Raw genomic sequence first — 15,641 nt, 5'->3', positions numbered from 1 at the left:
TGCGCCCAAATGGAACGGGGCGTAAAAGAACTTCACAGAGGGTCGATCATCAGTATCAGCGCTAACTCTGTGCGGGATATATAACGGAGCGTTATCTCGTCGCGTATCAGTCGTATTCGCACCCCGATCTTGTCGCAAGCTACAGGTACACTTCGCACCCCAAGTATCGCAACCCGGCCTCACGAATCGACGAAGAGATGACTCGAAGAAAAAACCCTTGAAAAAAAAATCGCGTGCCGTAGATTCAACGTGCGTTAACTACGTTCCCTCAGTCATTAGCCGGGATAAATCCAGCGGCTTCTCGGCGCAACCCTTCTCAAACTTTTTTCACGTTAACGATGTAACTGCCCGGATTCGGATCACGTTAGGTGCGAATCTTCGGACATATTTTCCGGGCATCAGTGAGCGTCCAGCAGGAATAAGAATTTGGTCGCGGACAGCAACAAGTCCCCCCCGTTTTTCTGCGGCGGTTCCGGTGCACACAGGGATGATCTCCACGGATGCAGAATTGACCGGTTCGCTGTTCCGGATCGCCAGTCGCCGGATGGATTCTGCCAGCGTGATTTGTTGTTTGGTTGCATTTTTGCTCTATTATAACACGCTGGACGCCGGTTTTGTCTACGACGACCGGTGAGTGTTAGATTCATCGATTTTGTTGCTCACCCATTGTCATCTCGTCGTTTTCGCGAAGCGATGCCGGAATATATTGTCGATTTGATATCGCTGCGACTTCAAGAAACACGACCACCTACCCTAACGGGAAATTATCAATTGCAACCCGAATTCACTGAGCCAAACCCAAATTTAGATTCTTCAACCAAAGTGAAAAACCCAAATTGATGTCCAGATATTTCGAGAGTACTAGAACTGCATGAGTATCCAGTCTAATAGAAAAAAGAAAACAGAAAATCACACAGCAATAACTTACCAACAAAAAAATAACAACAAAATAAAAACAAACAGCAAAAAGAAAAATCAAATCTACTCACAATGTACTGGATCATTATTTACAAAGTTTGCTACGTAATTCTTTCAGTTCTCTTTCAAAGGATACGAGTGGCTTATGTCGCTTATAGCGCTCCCTATAAAAAATTAACAGTGTTTGGTTATTCTTCGTGTGTTTGGAATATCATCGAAACGTGGATGAATTCCAGAACTCAGGACAACAAAAACTGGGTTCGTAGGGCATTGAAAGTTAAATGAAAAAGTCGAAAGAAAATTTTTCTTCTTAAAGATTTTGCAAGGATAATTTACGATGCAGTGAAGCATGTATCAGGGTCTTCGAATATTTCTCTCTCTTAGGTTATGGCTGTATTCTGCTTTTCATCTGTAAGTTACAAATTTGTAGCGTACCATCGATCTATCAGTGTCCGATTCGTAAATAATGCAATTCTGGAAATGTTCCTGTAATTATGTTCTTCACAGTGTTACGTTTGAACTACTCATCGTAAATAGTTAAGGATTCCTGTAAGCTACAGATCATTAAAAACATCCAGAATTACAATTTTCCTGTAAGCTTATGAAAAGTTACAGCTTGGCTTACAGATGAAAGCAGAATACCACCATTAGTTGGTTCCTCTTATATCGAACCGTATTTGAATTCACTTTCGTCGAAATATTTTGGTGTAGATGCATCTTTTTGTGGTATTTAAACTTATCTCAATCTTTATTTTACTAGCTTTGTGAACCCACTCAAAAACCATGTCCGAGCCTGCAGTGATTTATTCAAAAAGCTTTCAATACTAATTTAATTCACTCAAATGAAAGAAGACAAACTCATACATATAGAATAATTTATCTCAACACCTGTACATCGCTATCACCTCATCTATACAAAAATTCCCTGACTGAAAGCTCTCAGTCTCAGATTTCGTGAAGAACATTTCATCATTCGTTATCCAGTAAACATTTTGCGAATTCTCGAAAAAACATAAGAATATTGTTACTGATACCGACACTCGCTTGAAAACTTTAGTGGTCAGAATGCACCAGCAAACGTTCAAAAACGATTCATATGTGTCAGGATATTTGCAATCCTTAAGGAATATTTCTCTTACTGTGATCGTATCGATCAAATCTCATATGATAGAGAATAATTGATTGTGTGTCATTGAAATCTTTTCATTTCTGAATATATTGAAGAAGTAACAATTGAGAATAATTGAATGGACGTATGAACAGAATTTGATGCTAGAATGATATTCTGAATGATCATGATTGAATTATCGATTGAAAATGAATTGACGTCTATCCGTCAATCAAGCGTTGATTTCCCGATCAAGCTTTATGAAAGCAGGGGTCTCTCGCTCAGTCTGATATTTCAGAATTGAAATCTTTTGATATTCGTGAAAAACAATTCAAAGAATCTTGATATCGATACTTGATTGAAAATAAAAGTGTCTAGAATGCAATAGCATCAGAAGAAGTCGGATTCACATACATACATCTTCATTATGATAATATTCGTTATTTCTCTAATTGATTTGTTTCATTGCTTTACATTTTTGTTTCATTGTAAGTAGACACTATAATTTCACTTGACTATCTTAATTTTTTTTTATGTCAACTAAAAAAATTAATGACCTTATTTTCACTAGAATGAATTACACGTGTTTCGATTTTAGTTAGCATCTTCAAGAGAGTCGAGTAAATCATCCTAGTGAAAATTAGGTAGTTGAGTTTTTAATTTAATTATGTAAGGAATTCATCGGCTACATCAATTCACTTTTATTCTTGTTTCAGTGACAATTCAAATCTATGTTTTTTATTTCAACCTTAACAATAATTGCCATCTTTTTTTTAATTTTTTCAATATATCATTTTGAAAATATCTGGTTTTGTTTTCCTCCATTACCAACGAACTTTTTTCCTCTGAATCTAACCATCTGATAATTGGGCTCTGAAAAAGAAACCGGAAATTTCTGACATCAATGAAAATATTAGGTTTATTGATTTTCTGTTTTGTGCACCCTGAATGGGAAGTCAATGATTCTCTATGATTTGTTATTCACGGTTCCATTATTTACGTTTCAAGTCTTTCTTCCCTAAGTGAAGCAATGAATTTATGAATAAAATACTGATCAGTATAACAAACTAATCGACGAACAATCCCTAAATTTGAAAAGAAGCATCGAGCAATTTATAAAATCCCCTGTTGTTGTTCAGTTTACTGATCTTATTGAATTACCCTACTCCTTTGTAGCGTGTTCGGAATGAGTTCGGTTATATTTACATTGTCCACGACAATCTTCCCCATTTATTCACCGGAAAATTAGGCACGAAATCAATCGACCCTATTTTTCGTAGGAGATTGACCGAAACTGATAAAATCACTCTATTATTTTAACCCCTGATTGGAAATATAGTGAAGTGAATGGGAGTAAAAGAGTCCCCGAATTATTTGAAAGAGAGATGACGCAAAAATGCATTTCAAGGGTCAAGGACTTGCCTGTGCAAGTGCAGGTCTGTTTCTCCAGAAAATTGTTGTCTAGGTTGGTATTTTCTAAGCCCACATAGGGCTTCAGGTTCAATCAAGTAACCTTGATGTCCTTTTACAAGTTGATTGGATTTTTCATTTCCTCAAATACCACAATGTCCTGGCACTGTGACAAGTCACTCAATAGCGATATAGACTGTTGCTTAATGGTATTACGACATTCCCATGACAGCAGAAAACCCTGGCTCTGTGAATCCAGAGACCTTCAAGGTTCTGTTCAAGAGACTCTTGAGCACAAGTAGTGTAGACATCTAGTATTTCTGCCTTCATCATTGAAGGCACGCTCAAGAGTGTTTTCGACTCTGAAAAAAGGGAGGCATCTAAGAAACCTCTCTCACAATGTTGGGATAGTCCTTCTTCTATGGATGTGTTAGATATTCTGAGCTTCTGGAAAGCTTCCTCCAGCCCTAAAAAAAGACTTTTTGATTCCTGATTTCATGATCAGCTATCAAACTCAAGAGTGGGTCTTGAGTTCTCAATATCCTCATTGCCATATCCAACGTTTGTTTATAGTGTTGCATGGTTTTCCAAACTTTGTAAACTACTCCCTGCATTAGAGGAAAGTACATCCTTTGGATCGAACAGTCAGCATGTAGGCTACGATTCATGTCATCATTTTTTTAGATCTGTCGAGCTCGAAAATTTCATTCACCGTCCTGTTAACTGTATCAGCTAATGATGATTGAGGCAAGTGGTAAATTTCTTACCATACGATGCCATTCCATACGACATATTTTTTCTCATATCCTCCCTACAAACGAATCCATTCTTTTGAACATATTCAATTCAGCAGAGGCATCGACAGAGCATCGTATGAATACCTAGAGGAGAATTATCGAATCGAAAAAAAAAACAGCAAAAGAGGAATGCCAAAAACACCCAGACGAAAAGCGTTTTTCACCGAATGAAAATTATAAATCAAGCGGAAGCAATTTTGAACAAACGGATTTTATCGAACGAAGTATGTAATTGGGGAGGAAATATGGGGGCAGTCAATCTGCCATTCCGGCCTCGTAAATACAAGCAGTTTTTAATAAAACTGGTGATGGCGGTTTTCCGTGAAGAATGAATTAGATTTCGGACGGAAACGCCTTTCCCATTTATAACTATCGATTTTTTCCTTCTTGCGTTAATACCGACGTCACATCAGTTTGTGCATCGAACATATTGGTTGATTGATTCGGTATTCGTGGGTTCTGGTACAGTTTAATGGAAAATATCAAAGTGCATTAAACTCCATGATGAACTAAAATATGATGAACTAAAATTATACCTTTACACAGTTACTACCCACTAATTCAACAATGCATTTGAATGAACCAGATAATAATTTCATTCGGCTATTCATCATACAGATACGCCTGAACCTTTCCTTTTGGATCGAAACTATACATTGAATCAATAATGTTTGGTGGGTCATTTTAAGGAATGTTGCGCTCTCCAGGATAATTATTGGTCCTGGAAATGGCTGAAGGAATCATTTGTGAGGTTGAGTTAGGCAGTTTCTACTTAATTTACAATATTTTGCCGAAGCAAATGTAAATGTTGTGCTGTGGCATTGAATTCCGGCCCAAACCACTTCAATGGGAAGGCTCCAAAAAGAGATATATACAGTGTCTTCATCAGTGAGGTTCAATACTCAATATCTTGATCAATTACATGCAAAGGTGACAATATGGTCAAAGCCCAGTCCCTCCGCCATTTGCGGACAAACTTGAATGTTAGATAAATATAGAATTTTAGGATATGGATGGGAATCCTAATGAAAAGGCTGAAATTACTGGAATTGTAGAGCTAAATATTTTTTTTTCAATTTCGTTATTGAAGGGACATAAAAAAGAAGCCACATCAAAAAATATCTCATTTATGTAGATAAACTGCAATTATAAATTGAATAAGACAATTATTCTTCAATAATAGATTTTTTATTTATGTTCAACTTTAATTTTTCATCTTTAAATGGAACAATTATATCTAAACTTGTTGAAAAACAAAGAATAGTGAGCTCTTAATGAAAAATTTCAAAGCTATAACTTGAATTATGCAACTTTCTGGACAAATTACTCTTTCTATAACTGAAATGGGCTTCTGAGGATATTTTTTGTTGTTGTTTATGGAACAAGATGAAAATCAAACTGTATTTACTTTCTTTGGCTTATATTTGATGAAAATTAAACTAAATAAACTAGTATCTACACAGCTGGTTTCATAAAACTTCGATCCAAATCAACGATTTGACAGTCACTCGATTTTTAAAACGAAATCACTGAAACCTTTTTATTTGTGAATATATTAAAAAAGCAGCAATTGAGAATAATTGAATGGACATATGAACATCACAATTTGATCCGAGAATGATATTCTGAATGATCATGGGTGAAATATCGATTGAAAACAAATGGATTACAATTCGTCAATCAAGCGTTGATTCCCCGATCATTGAAATTCGGGGACAGTCTTTCAAATAAAGTAAAAATTATCGTGAAAACAATTAACCCATCTCCATTGTTTCATGCATTTCACTTCAGCATCGTATGGAAGGTTTAAAGCTTAACATTTCAAAGTAGTGCTTACTCATAACTAAAAATCTGAGAAATATCGATAATTAAAAATACTGTACAAATACATATCTATACACCATACAGGGTGTAAATGAATAGTTGTGAAAAATTTGCATAGATACTTTTCCCTGAAAGGCAAATTTTATGGGAGTGAGAGGGCAGTAAAAAAAAATTGGTTGTGCTTCTCTTTAATGTCAACATGTTATCCACGCATGCTATCAAATGTATGTGAAATTTTCTAGTGAAAAAAATAATCAAGCGTTGATTCCCCGATCAAGCTTTATGAAACCCGGGGTAGGTGAATTGAATAGTGGTAGTAAAATCCTGATCAAAATTCTCCACCTTAGGGTTTCGAATAGAAAATCTCTTTTTTTTTAATCTGCAAGTCAGACGAACCACCCTCTCCCCTGAGGGGGAACAAGTTCATCTCTTAGTCGGTTTTCTTCTCGCACAATATCGTGCTGGGTATTATGTGTTTATCCTCTATTGGATAACACTTTATTGGATTTTTCAAAAAGTTTCTGTTCCTATTTATATCTCTTTTTGATTTGATCTCTTGGTCTCCTTCGGTAAATTCGCATTCTCCTTTTGTCTTCCTCTTCCTACGACTTTGTCGTAGTCCACTAGTCTCCTGAGTTCTTGATTCGGATGGTTTTTCGCTGTCTCGAATAATTTCTCCGCTTTTCTGTTCATGAATTCCGTTATTGTTTCCCATTTTAGGTCCCTATAAATCTGTCTAATCCTGTCAAACCGAGGTGCATCTATTGCACATCGTAGCAGCTTGATTTCAGTGGCCTGAATTCTTTTGATATGGATCTTTGCCGCGAAACCCCAGACAACTGATTCATAAGTCAGTTGAGGCTTAGCAACGGCTTTGATTATCTTCAATTTTGTCTCTTTCGACATGTGGCTTCTTCTTCCTATCAGAGGGTCTATTCATCGCTGCTTTCGTTTTGTCGATTGCTTGTTTGATATGACTTTTCCAAGTAAGTCCTTTGTCAAGCGTTATTCCTAAATATTTGGCTTCATTTTTCCAGTCGATTTCTTCGCCGTCAACTTCTAGATTCGTTGTGGGTCGCAGCCTCTCTTCTGTAATAATATTGCTTGGCTCTTTTGTCCATTGAGCTTGATTTTCCACTTTATGCACCAGTCGTTTGTTTCGTCAATCGTTTCTTGTAGAACTCGTTCTATTACTTCTGGGTTGCGGTGTCGAGTTGCTATGCCTATGTCGTCAGCATATAACGTTAGCATGGTTCTTGGATTTTTCGGAATATCGTGAATGTATATGTTGTAGATAAGTGGCCCAAGTACTGACCCTTGGGGTACTCCAGCCTCTTTATCTCTTGTTGTGGAGCATTCTCCTTCCACTTTCATGTGAAATCTTCTATTTTTGAGATAGTTCGGATCAACTTGTATATTTTGATCGAATATCCAGCACATCTCATCTTATATTTTAATCCTTCATGCCATACTCTGTCGAATGATCTGGCGACGTCTAGTAAAACAAGACCTGTAGCTTGTTTATTTTGGAATCCCTCTGTAATGTATTATGTGAGCCTTAATAATAGAAAATCTCTCTTTATATCCCCATGTGTACATGTGGAAACACCACCCTGTATAATTCACCCTTCCCAAATGAAAGAAGTAACGCAGCGAATATTTACGGTATATTTTCCCTTCCGCCCCACCGATCAAGAGAAACGAGAACCTTTGAGAACGCCAAGATTCATCAGCGTTGGTCTTCAAGCAATATACTCTCATAACGTTTGTGATCTTCATCCCTATCGATTCCGATATTACCATCGGCACCGCGCGCTCAGCTGGAGCTCCTCTCGTCTCCGACGTCCTGACACAATACCGAAAGAGCGTCAAGGATATATATGATGTTTGCTGAGCAAACGATCAAACGTCGTTTTCGTATAATGATAATCTCCAGATCCACCAGAGCTTCATTCCGTCAACAAACATAATATAACTTTTGGGGGATGAAGTATGGAGTTTGTGTAAGTTCGCGACAGTACAGAATGAAATCTTCGGTAAGATACTGAAGGATGCATTTCGCATTTTAACCACTCATTGATGTTTGAGGAAAAAACACTGTGTTTCGGAGAACGCCCAAAGTCCATATGAAAATTTGATACGTGATCAAGTTTTGTTGCAGAATAGAAATCGTAAATGAAATGAGAAAATGAGAATGGTGAACATGAGAAACACTAAAAAACAGTCCGTGCAAGAAGTAGAATAATAAAGAACAAAATATTGAACAAAATGGTCTACTTTCCCAGCTTTGTCTCCTATTTCATTTTGTTTGGAGACTGATAGTTCCCATGATGAAGTTACAGTGACTTTCAAACACGGTGGCGACAATATATATCTTTGTGCATTGGTCATCTGGATCACGTGGATCACAAATTCGCCATTTTGAGACGAAATTTATTCGTTCTATATTCGTGTAATTTTCGTGGTTTATTTGGAATATAACGCCTATTTAAAAAAAATCATTCAACATATCCACTAAACAGATGACCCTGCAAAGCTATTTCTGATTTTTTTTCCTAGAAACCAGAATATTGACGGAAATAAAATTGAGCAAACATCCTGAGGTTGCGAGAAGGCAATACATATTGCCTTATGAATAACGTTAATTTGTTCTCAATCGATAATTGAATAATGATCATTCAGAATATCATTCTCGCATCAAATTATGATGTTCATACGTCCATTCGAATATTCTCAATTGCCCCTTCTTCAATATATTCAGAAATGAAAAGGTTCGTCTTAGAAATCGAGTGACTCTCAAATCGTTGATCAGACAATCAAAGTTTTATGAAACCCACTGCTAGAGTCCAAACCCCTCCTAAATAGACAATTAATAACACATTATTATCGTATTATATCAAGTATTTCACATTCTCGTATACAGGGCGTGGTGATGGTTCAGAAAAATATGTTTTATGTTCAGTAGGAGTCCCCTGTTTTCGAGGTATTCGATATTTTCGATAATTCAAAACAATTACACCCTTCGACATACTTTTTGGTGAAAAGACTCGGTTTCCTGAAGTCGAGACCACTTTCATCGAAAACATCTCGTCTAAATACATAAGGCAACACGCGCCCTGAGCACAAATCAAGCTTTTATCCCATTCCGCCACAATATAATGCATTTGAATAATGGAAATCTTTGTTTCAGGCGTGCCATATTAGGAAACACAGATCTCCTTCCAAAAACCCAATGGACAAGGGTATTCTACAACGACTTCTGGGGAACACCCCTCAACGAATCTGGCTCACACGGATCATACAGGCCCCTATGTGTCCTGACGTTCCGTTTGAACTACATCCTCAACGGTTTCCAACCGTGGGGCTACCATTTAACGAACATAATCCTGCACTGTCTCGCGACACTGCTACTGATCAAAGTGTCCAGGAGGTTGCTTCCGAAATCGAAACAAGGGCTGGGTTCCGCAATGACAGGTTTGACGTTTGCGACCCACCCGATACACACAGAAGCCGTGGCCAGTGTGGTCGGCAGAGCGGATCTGGCCGCTTGCAATTTATTTTTGTTAGCGTTTTTAGCCTTTTCGAAACATGTTAAAATAAGGGACAATAACAAAGATGTAGATAGCCTATTGAGAAACGGCTTGGAAAAGCCGATCAACTCCAAATATCAGAAAATCGTGCATTCCCTGCACAAGAACGTGACGAGCTGCCACTGGACCAGGAGATGTAGCAGAGAAATGAAAGCGGAGACGCATTGTGTTGTCCAGAGAGTATACGCTCCCAGGGAGAGCGAGGAATGTGAGCAATACAGCGTGAACAGCATTAAAGTATGGACGTATTTGTCCGCTTCCATTGTACTGGCAGCTGCGTCCATGTTGAGCAAGGAAACTGGAATAACCGTCGTTGGAGTCTGCTTGCTTTACGATTTTGTGTATTCCTCCGCATCCAGTAAGGTGAGTAAAGTGCACAGCTCCATATCGCGGTATAGCTTTCCGAATTTCAACTACTCGCTGATTCTAGAAAAACCTTCACTTGTTATTTTCAACAACAAGGGTAACAAAGGAACAATTTCTCATTTTCGAAAAAGCTTGTATGTTATATGTAGATGCTGAAAGTTCAACCGTGTCCTAGATTAGGGATTTTCCGGAACGATGATTTCGTGAATTCAACAATGTTCCCTACAATCTACAATGACTACGCCCTTACAGTAGGTACTTCCTATGGATTTGACATTCGTGATATCTCAGTTATCTCAAGTAGCAGCACAAATTTCTGCTGATTATCCTTTTCGACGAGAACTTCCTCTGGGAAGTCGAACCAGTGCTCAGGAAGTTGATTGAGCTATTGCATCTTGCCCAGAGTGGGCAAAATTCGTTGACTACTGAAGAGATCTCAAGAACTATAGCAGCTAGAAGAAAACGGAAGACACATTCTTGGGATCTTTTTTCCTGGCTGATCCAAATCTGAAAACACATCGGTCTATCAATTGTAGATTTTGAGGTATGAACAAAAATTGAGAATTTGGCATTTTCAATAATGGTAATTTTCTTCCAGCTGCTATAGTTTTCGAGATCTCCTCAGTAGACAACGAATTTTGCTCACTGAACAATCGTTCAACATATTCGTTTCTTAAAAAACCAGCTACGCCTGTAGATCTTTCAGAAATCAATTTAGGCCAACAAGATATTGGTACATATCGAATTGTTGTGGTTTGCAAAACGCACTGAAATAACTTATGGCCGTATGCACGGTGCATACGGTTCAATCGAAGAAAGCTTGAGCTCTAAAACGACGTTTAAACATAGAATCTAAACAAAAAAGGATGTTCATGGAATTAATCTAGTTTAATGAAACGATGCATATGGGCATTAATGGCAACTGAACAATGTGGAATAAGCTATCACCTGACCAACTAATGGTACACAATCAAACCTAACCTAATGGGTCTTAACCCAACCTAACCCAATGGTTTTCGCTGCACAGCTTCTTCTTGCCCTTTCCAGATCTTTCTGCTCTGAGAAATTGACAAAATCTAACATTGAATTGTTCAGGTTCATTTGGGAATATCTTCTAACATGCATTGTCGTCAACGGGCTATGGAACTTCGAGGGTTGATGTTCTACAACTGAACGTATTCCTATTTTTGTATCGATTCATGTTCCCAAAATGAAAATATGTAGGCAATAATGACATTAACCTATATATCGTAATTTTATGTGGAGAGGCACTTTCACAGAAAAATTTACCAGCAGATTCCAGAATCCAAGCAATCTGATTCGATTGAAAAAGTTCTTGGAAAAAATTCATGATTATCATACGTCAAAGACATGAAGCTTGAATTCATCAAAATGTTAACTTTTTTGTCCTTTCAATCACGTCAAATGGTGAATTGTGAATGAATCACAATAAGAATATCAATAGGTTTAATTCTCCATAAATATTCAATTGGCCAATACTTGACTAAAATCCATAACTGAACTAGAAAATGAATGAAGTTTCAGGTTTCAGAGTTCTCTATAACTTGAGTGGTTGCTGGAAATGTCATTCTCAAATTCTCAAATTGACTTGCAGTAAAATGTTCACTGCACATGGTGTAGTCAGTGGTGTTTGCAGACCTTTACGCCCTGAAAATTCTATTCAGTTCGTGATTGTGGGAATTAATGGTTCAACCCGTCTTAGGGTCTTAGAATCACATTTGAAACACAGATGGCGCTCACATCACTTTAGTCGCTTCGTTTCCCAGGTTTCTACTCTATAATCTTTGCTACAGCCATTTGAGTTATATCAGTATCAGTCTTCCCAAGTGAAATTGTATTTCCTCCTCTTATTCTTCAAGAAATCCAACCCTCTCGATAGGCATTCCCGTTGAAGCCATTCCAGTAATGAATAATGAGGAATCGATAAAACGATAGGTAAGTATGGGTCCGGACGATGAACGGGAAAATCGAATTTCATTCAAACCCGAACTTTCCCGACCTCTCGAGGTATTACTACATAAATCTAGCTAATTATAAAGATAAGTTACTTCTCGCAAACTTTCGAAAGAAAATCAATTCATTTCCGCCAGGTTTCCGTTCGACAGTAAAGCACTTTAACTTCGATATCTAGAACTGGGGCCAATCAATTCACCCGAGATTCCGGAACTTTTCAAAAGTACGTTTACTCCGGCTTTGATGAAAATATTCGTGGAATCCTAGCTGAATAACTTTATCATAAGAAAACATGAACGTACTCATGAAACAATTCAAACTACGCTGATTGTTTTCAACTAACTTTATGCAGAATGGTTATAAATTACTTTGGAATAATCCGAGCACTCTTTCTCGTTCACTAGGATATTCTGCTCTGAGTCTCCTCTGGATAAGAAAGGCTTAGGTACGCCAAGTTTTATTCTATGGGGACTCTGTATGTATTTGTGAATCTGAGAACTTTTCCGGATTAGATGAGTTGATATTATACTGAATTAATGTGGCAGTTATTTGATCAAAATCTATTATTCATTCATTCATTCATTGCTGTAACCCGTTACCGGGAATAAATCTACAAAAAGACAAAAAAAAATGCGCAAAGACTTATAATTTCTTAGGGCTAATTGCGACTGTGTGCCCTCCTGTGACTGAAGAGACCCAACCGTGACCTACAGATCCTTACACACTCCAGGCATGGATAGTCACCAACCAGATCTGGCCGCCGCTGTATCCTTCTTTAGTCTCCATTATAACTGTGTACCAAAGACCTCCACTGTGATCTGTCTGACGCTAGTTGTTCCCAGTTATGATTGGCATTAACTGATTTTAGGGATTGATGTAGTGTATCCTTAAACCGCTTATACTGGTCTCCTGGTTTCCGAGCTCCCTCTGTGAATTCGCCATACAGAGTTATTTTGGGGAGTCTTGTGTCTTGCATCCTCAGAATGTGGCCGCTCTATCTGAATCCGGCCCTCGTTACTTGAGTCTCAATTGTTGTACAACTCGCGCGTTGCAAGACTTCTGCATTCGAAACTTTGTGGAACCATCTGATGTGCATTGTTTGTCTTAGATGACGTTGTTGCGTTTGTTCAAGCTGTAATATGTCGCCTGTAGGGCGTCCAGCTTTCGCTTCCGTAAAGAATCGTTGGGAGGACCACTGCTTGGTAAACAGCTGTCTTGGTCTTCAGATTGAGGTCGTGATTTTGAAACAATCTGTCCTTTAGCTTCCAGAATACCCGTGATGCCGAAATGATATGGTTGTGTATTTCCGTGTCTAGGTTAGCCCTAGTATTTATGAAGCCTCCCAAGTATTTGAACTGCTCGACCTGTTCTAGAGTTTTATTCTCCAGGCTGATATCTGTTTGAAGGGTGTTTGAATGGTTTTTGTGAAAAAAAAATTATCAACAGAACTGTAGAGTGTTCGAACTATCAAAGTTTTAGCTGCTCAACTGCTAAATTTCATTTCTATTAGTTTTGTGGGGTCTGAGAAAGATGTATTTCTGAATTTCCACATTTTTCTGAGAAATGACGAAACACAAACATCTTTTTTTCCGCTGCTATGACCTATCGATTCATACTTCGTTCATAAAATTCATTCGTTACCACGAACAAGAGCAGGGGAGTATTTTAATGACGCGGAAACTGAACAACAGTACACAAAATTCGACAAAATTGAAAAACGCACGTCTGGCACAGCAAAATCAACGCTATCAATCACTAAAAATTGCCGAGCGATCGCGAATTTTTTTTTTTTGCGTGGCGAAGTATTTCATCAATCTATTTCGGAGATTTGGCTCACTGAAAGCAGGCAATTTCCATTCCTATGCGCAATTTTTGTCGCGTCCAGTGCATTATTCAGATACAATCATAACATTTCGTTCCGAATTTCCATACCGAATGAATACTGTGACTGTTTCGCTTTATACCAACCCGTCATTTCGTTCCCCCTTTCGTCGTTCACTCAAATAATATTCGCAGATCGATATTCGAGATGAATTTCGGGACTGATTAGTTTTTTTGTCCATACATGGGTTGAATAATTCCCCACGAGGAAAATTTGAGTTAGACGTTCACTAGCTCCTATTTGTTTTCACGAGGAGGTTAGATATTCCATAGACAAAGTAACAGTGAATATGGAGATTGGAGAAATTGAAAAAAACTTTTGATGTCACATTCATATTATGGTATTTATGGTAAGACGAGATATTTGGAGATTACTTGTTTTCTTGACAAGAAATCTTGGTTTTGACATAAAATTTCTTGTTTTGTCTTGAACTTCTGAAATTACTGCCTGTCTTGTCTTGAAATAATGACAAGTTCTTGAAATTTTCAAGAACCCCCAAATGTCCCCTGTACGCATACACGTCAGCCATAGTTTGCCAATTTTACCGGCACTAATATTCCTCATTGTTCTTGAATCTATCATTGTCTTCTTCAGACAAGTAGAGGTAAAATTAATTACTTGTTTATACAGGGTGGCCATTTGAAAACGAAACAGACGAGATTACAGACGAAATAAATTTTTTCGATAGAAATGCTCGGACAGGTCGATTTCTGTTTCGAGGGGGACAACTTAAGATGTAGGTTACGGACGCATAGCGCTTCAACCCTTGCTACTACAACCCTCACCCCCAATTTTTGAATAGGGAAGATGGGGTGAGTGATATCTTATTTGAAAGTTATTTTTATACTGATTTCAGTACAGTAATTGTTTTTTCATTTTATGCATTAGTTCTCGAAATATTCTTAACTAAGTATTTGAAAATGAAGTGGTGTTTTCATGGCACTTGTAGTGTTTTTTTGTGAAAAATCGACATTTTGAGCTTCAAAACAACCATGACTGTGGCTTCCTTCCTCCAATCCACTGACATAGAAATCTTTAATCAAGATGTCGAACAAACAAAGCGTATTGCGAAGGAGCTCAATCTTGCTGAAACTCAATCTAAATTATCTTCGATATAATTTGCAGTATTTCCAATAACATGCGGTAACACTTGATCGATAGAAATCTCCAAAAAGTCTAAATACGTACATATCTCTAATCAGATTACCAGGTAAGAAAATCAAATCATTAATGATGCCACAGAAATAGTCCAGTCCCAATTCGTGAAACGATTTCCGACTTAATTATGAAGTGTTTTCTCAGTTGGCTTCAATAATGTTTTCATTTTGTTGATTAACTGAGAAAGCAATAATTAATTCGGAAATCGTTTCACGAATTGGGACTGGAATATTTCTGTGGCATCATTAATGATTTGATTTTCTTACCTGGTAATCTGATTAGAGATATGTACTTATTTGGACTTTTTGGAGATTTCTATCGATCAAGTGTTACGGCATGTTATTGGAAATACTGCAAGTTATATCGAAGATAATTTAGATTGAGTTTCAGCAAGATTGAGCTCCTTCGCAATACGCTTTGTTTGTTCGACATCTTGATTAAAGATTTCTATGTCAGTGGATTGGAGGAAGGAAGCCACAGTCATGGTTATTTTGATGCTCAAAATGTCGATTTTTCACAAAAAAACACTACAAGTGCCATGAAAACACCACTTCATTTTCAAATACTTAGTTAAGAATATTTCGAGAACTAATGCATGAAATGAAAAAACAATT

At 37.6% G+C, this 15,641-nt stretch overlaps 1 protein-coding gene across 1 annotated transcript in view; it reads left to right on the top strand.

Moving 5' to 3' along the window:
- The first annotated feature begins 294 nt into the window (after positions 1–294).
- The window catches only part of LOC123309928 (protein O-mannosyl-transferase TMTC2), a 188,352-nt gene continuing 173,005 nt past the window's right edge, over positions 295–15,641 (top strand). Inside the window, exons 1-2 of the mRNA XM_044893237.1 lie at positions 295–630; positions 9,248–10,010. Of these exons, the coding sequence (XP_044749172.1) occupies positions 488–630; positions 9,248–10,010 (906 nt within the window). The 5' untranslated portion in view covers positions 295–487. The remainder of the gene's footprint in view (positions 631–9,247; positions 10,011–15,641) is intronic.

The sequence above is a fragment of the Coccinella septempunctata genome, chromosome 3 (genome assembly GCF_907165205.1).
Source record: "Coccinella septempunctata chromosome 3, icCocSept1.1, whole genome shotgun sequence".
In the NCBI taxonomy this organism is placed as follows: Eukaryota; Metazoa; Arthropoda; class Insecta; order Coleoptera; family Coccinellidae; genus Coccinella; species Coccinella septempunctata.
The sequence above is the reverse complement of the archived record's forward strand: the minus strand, read 5'-3'. Positions and strand labels throughout refer to the sequence as shown.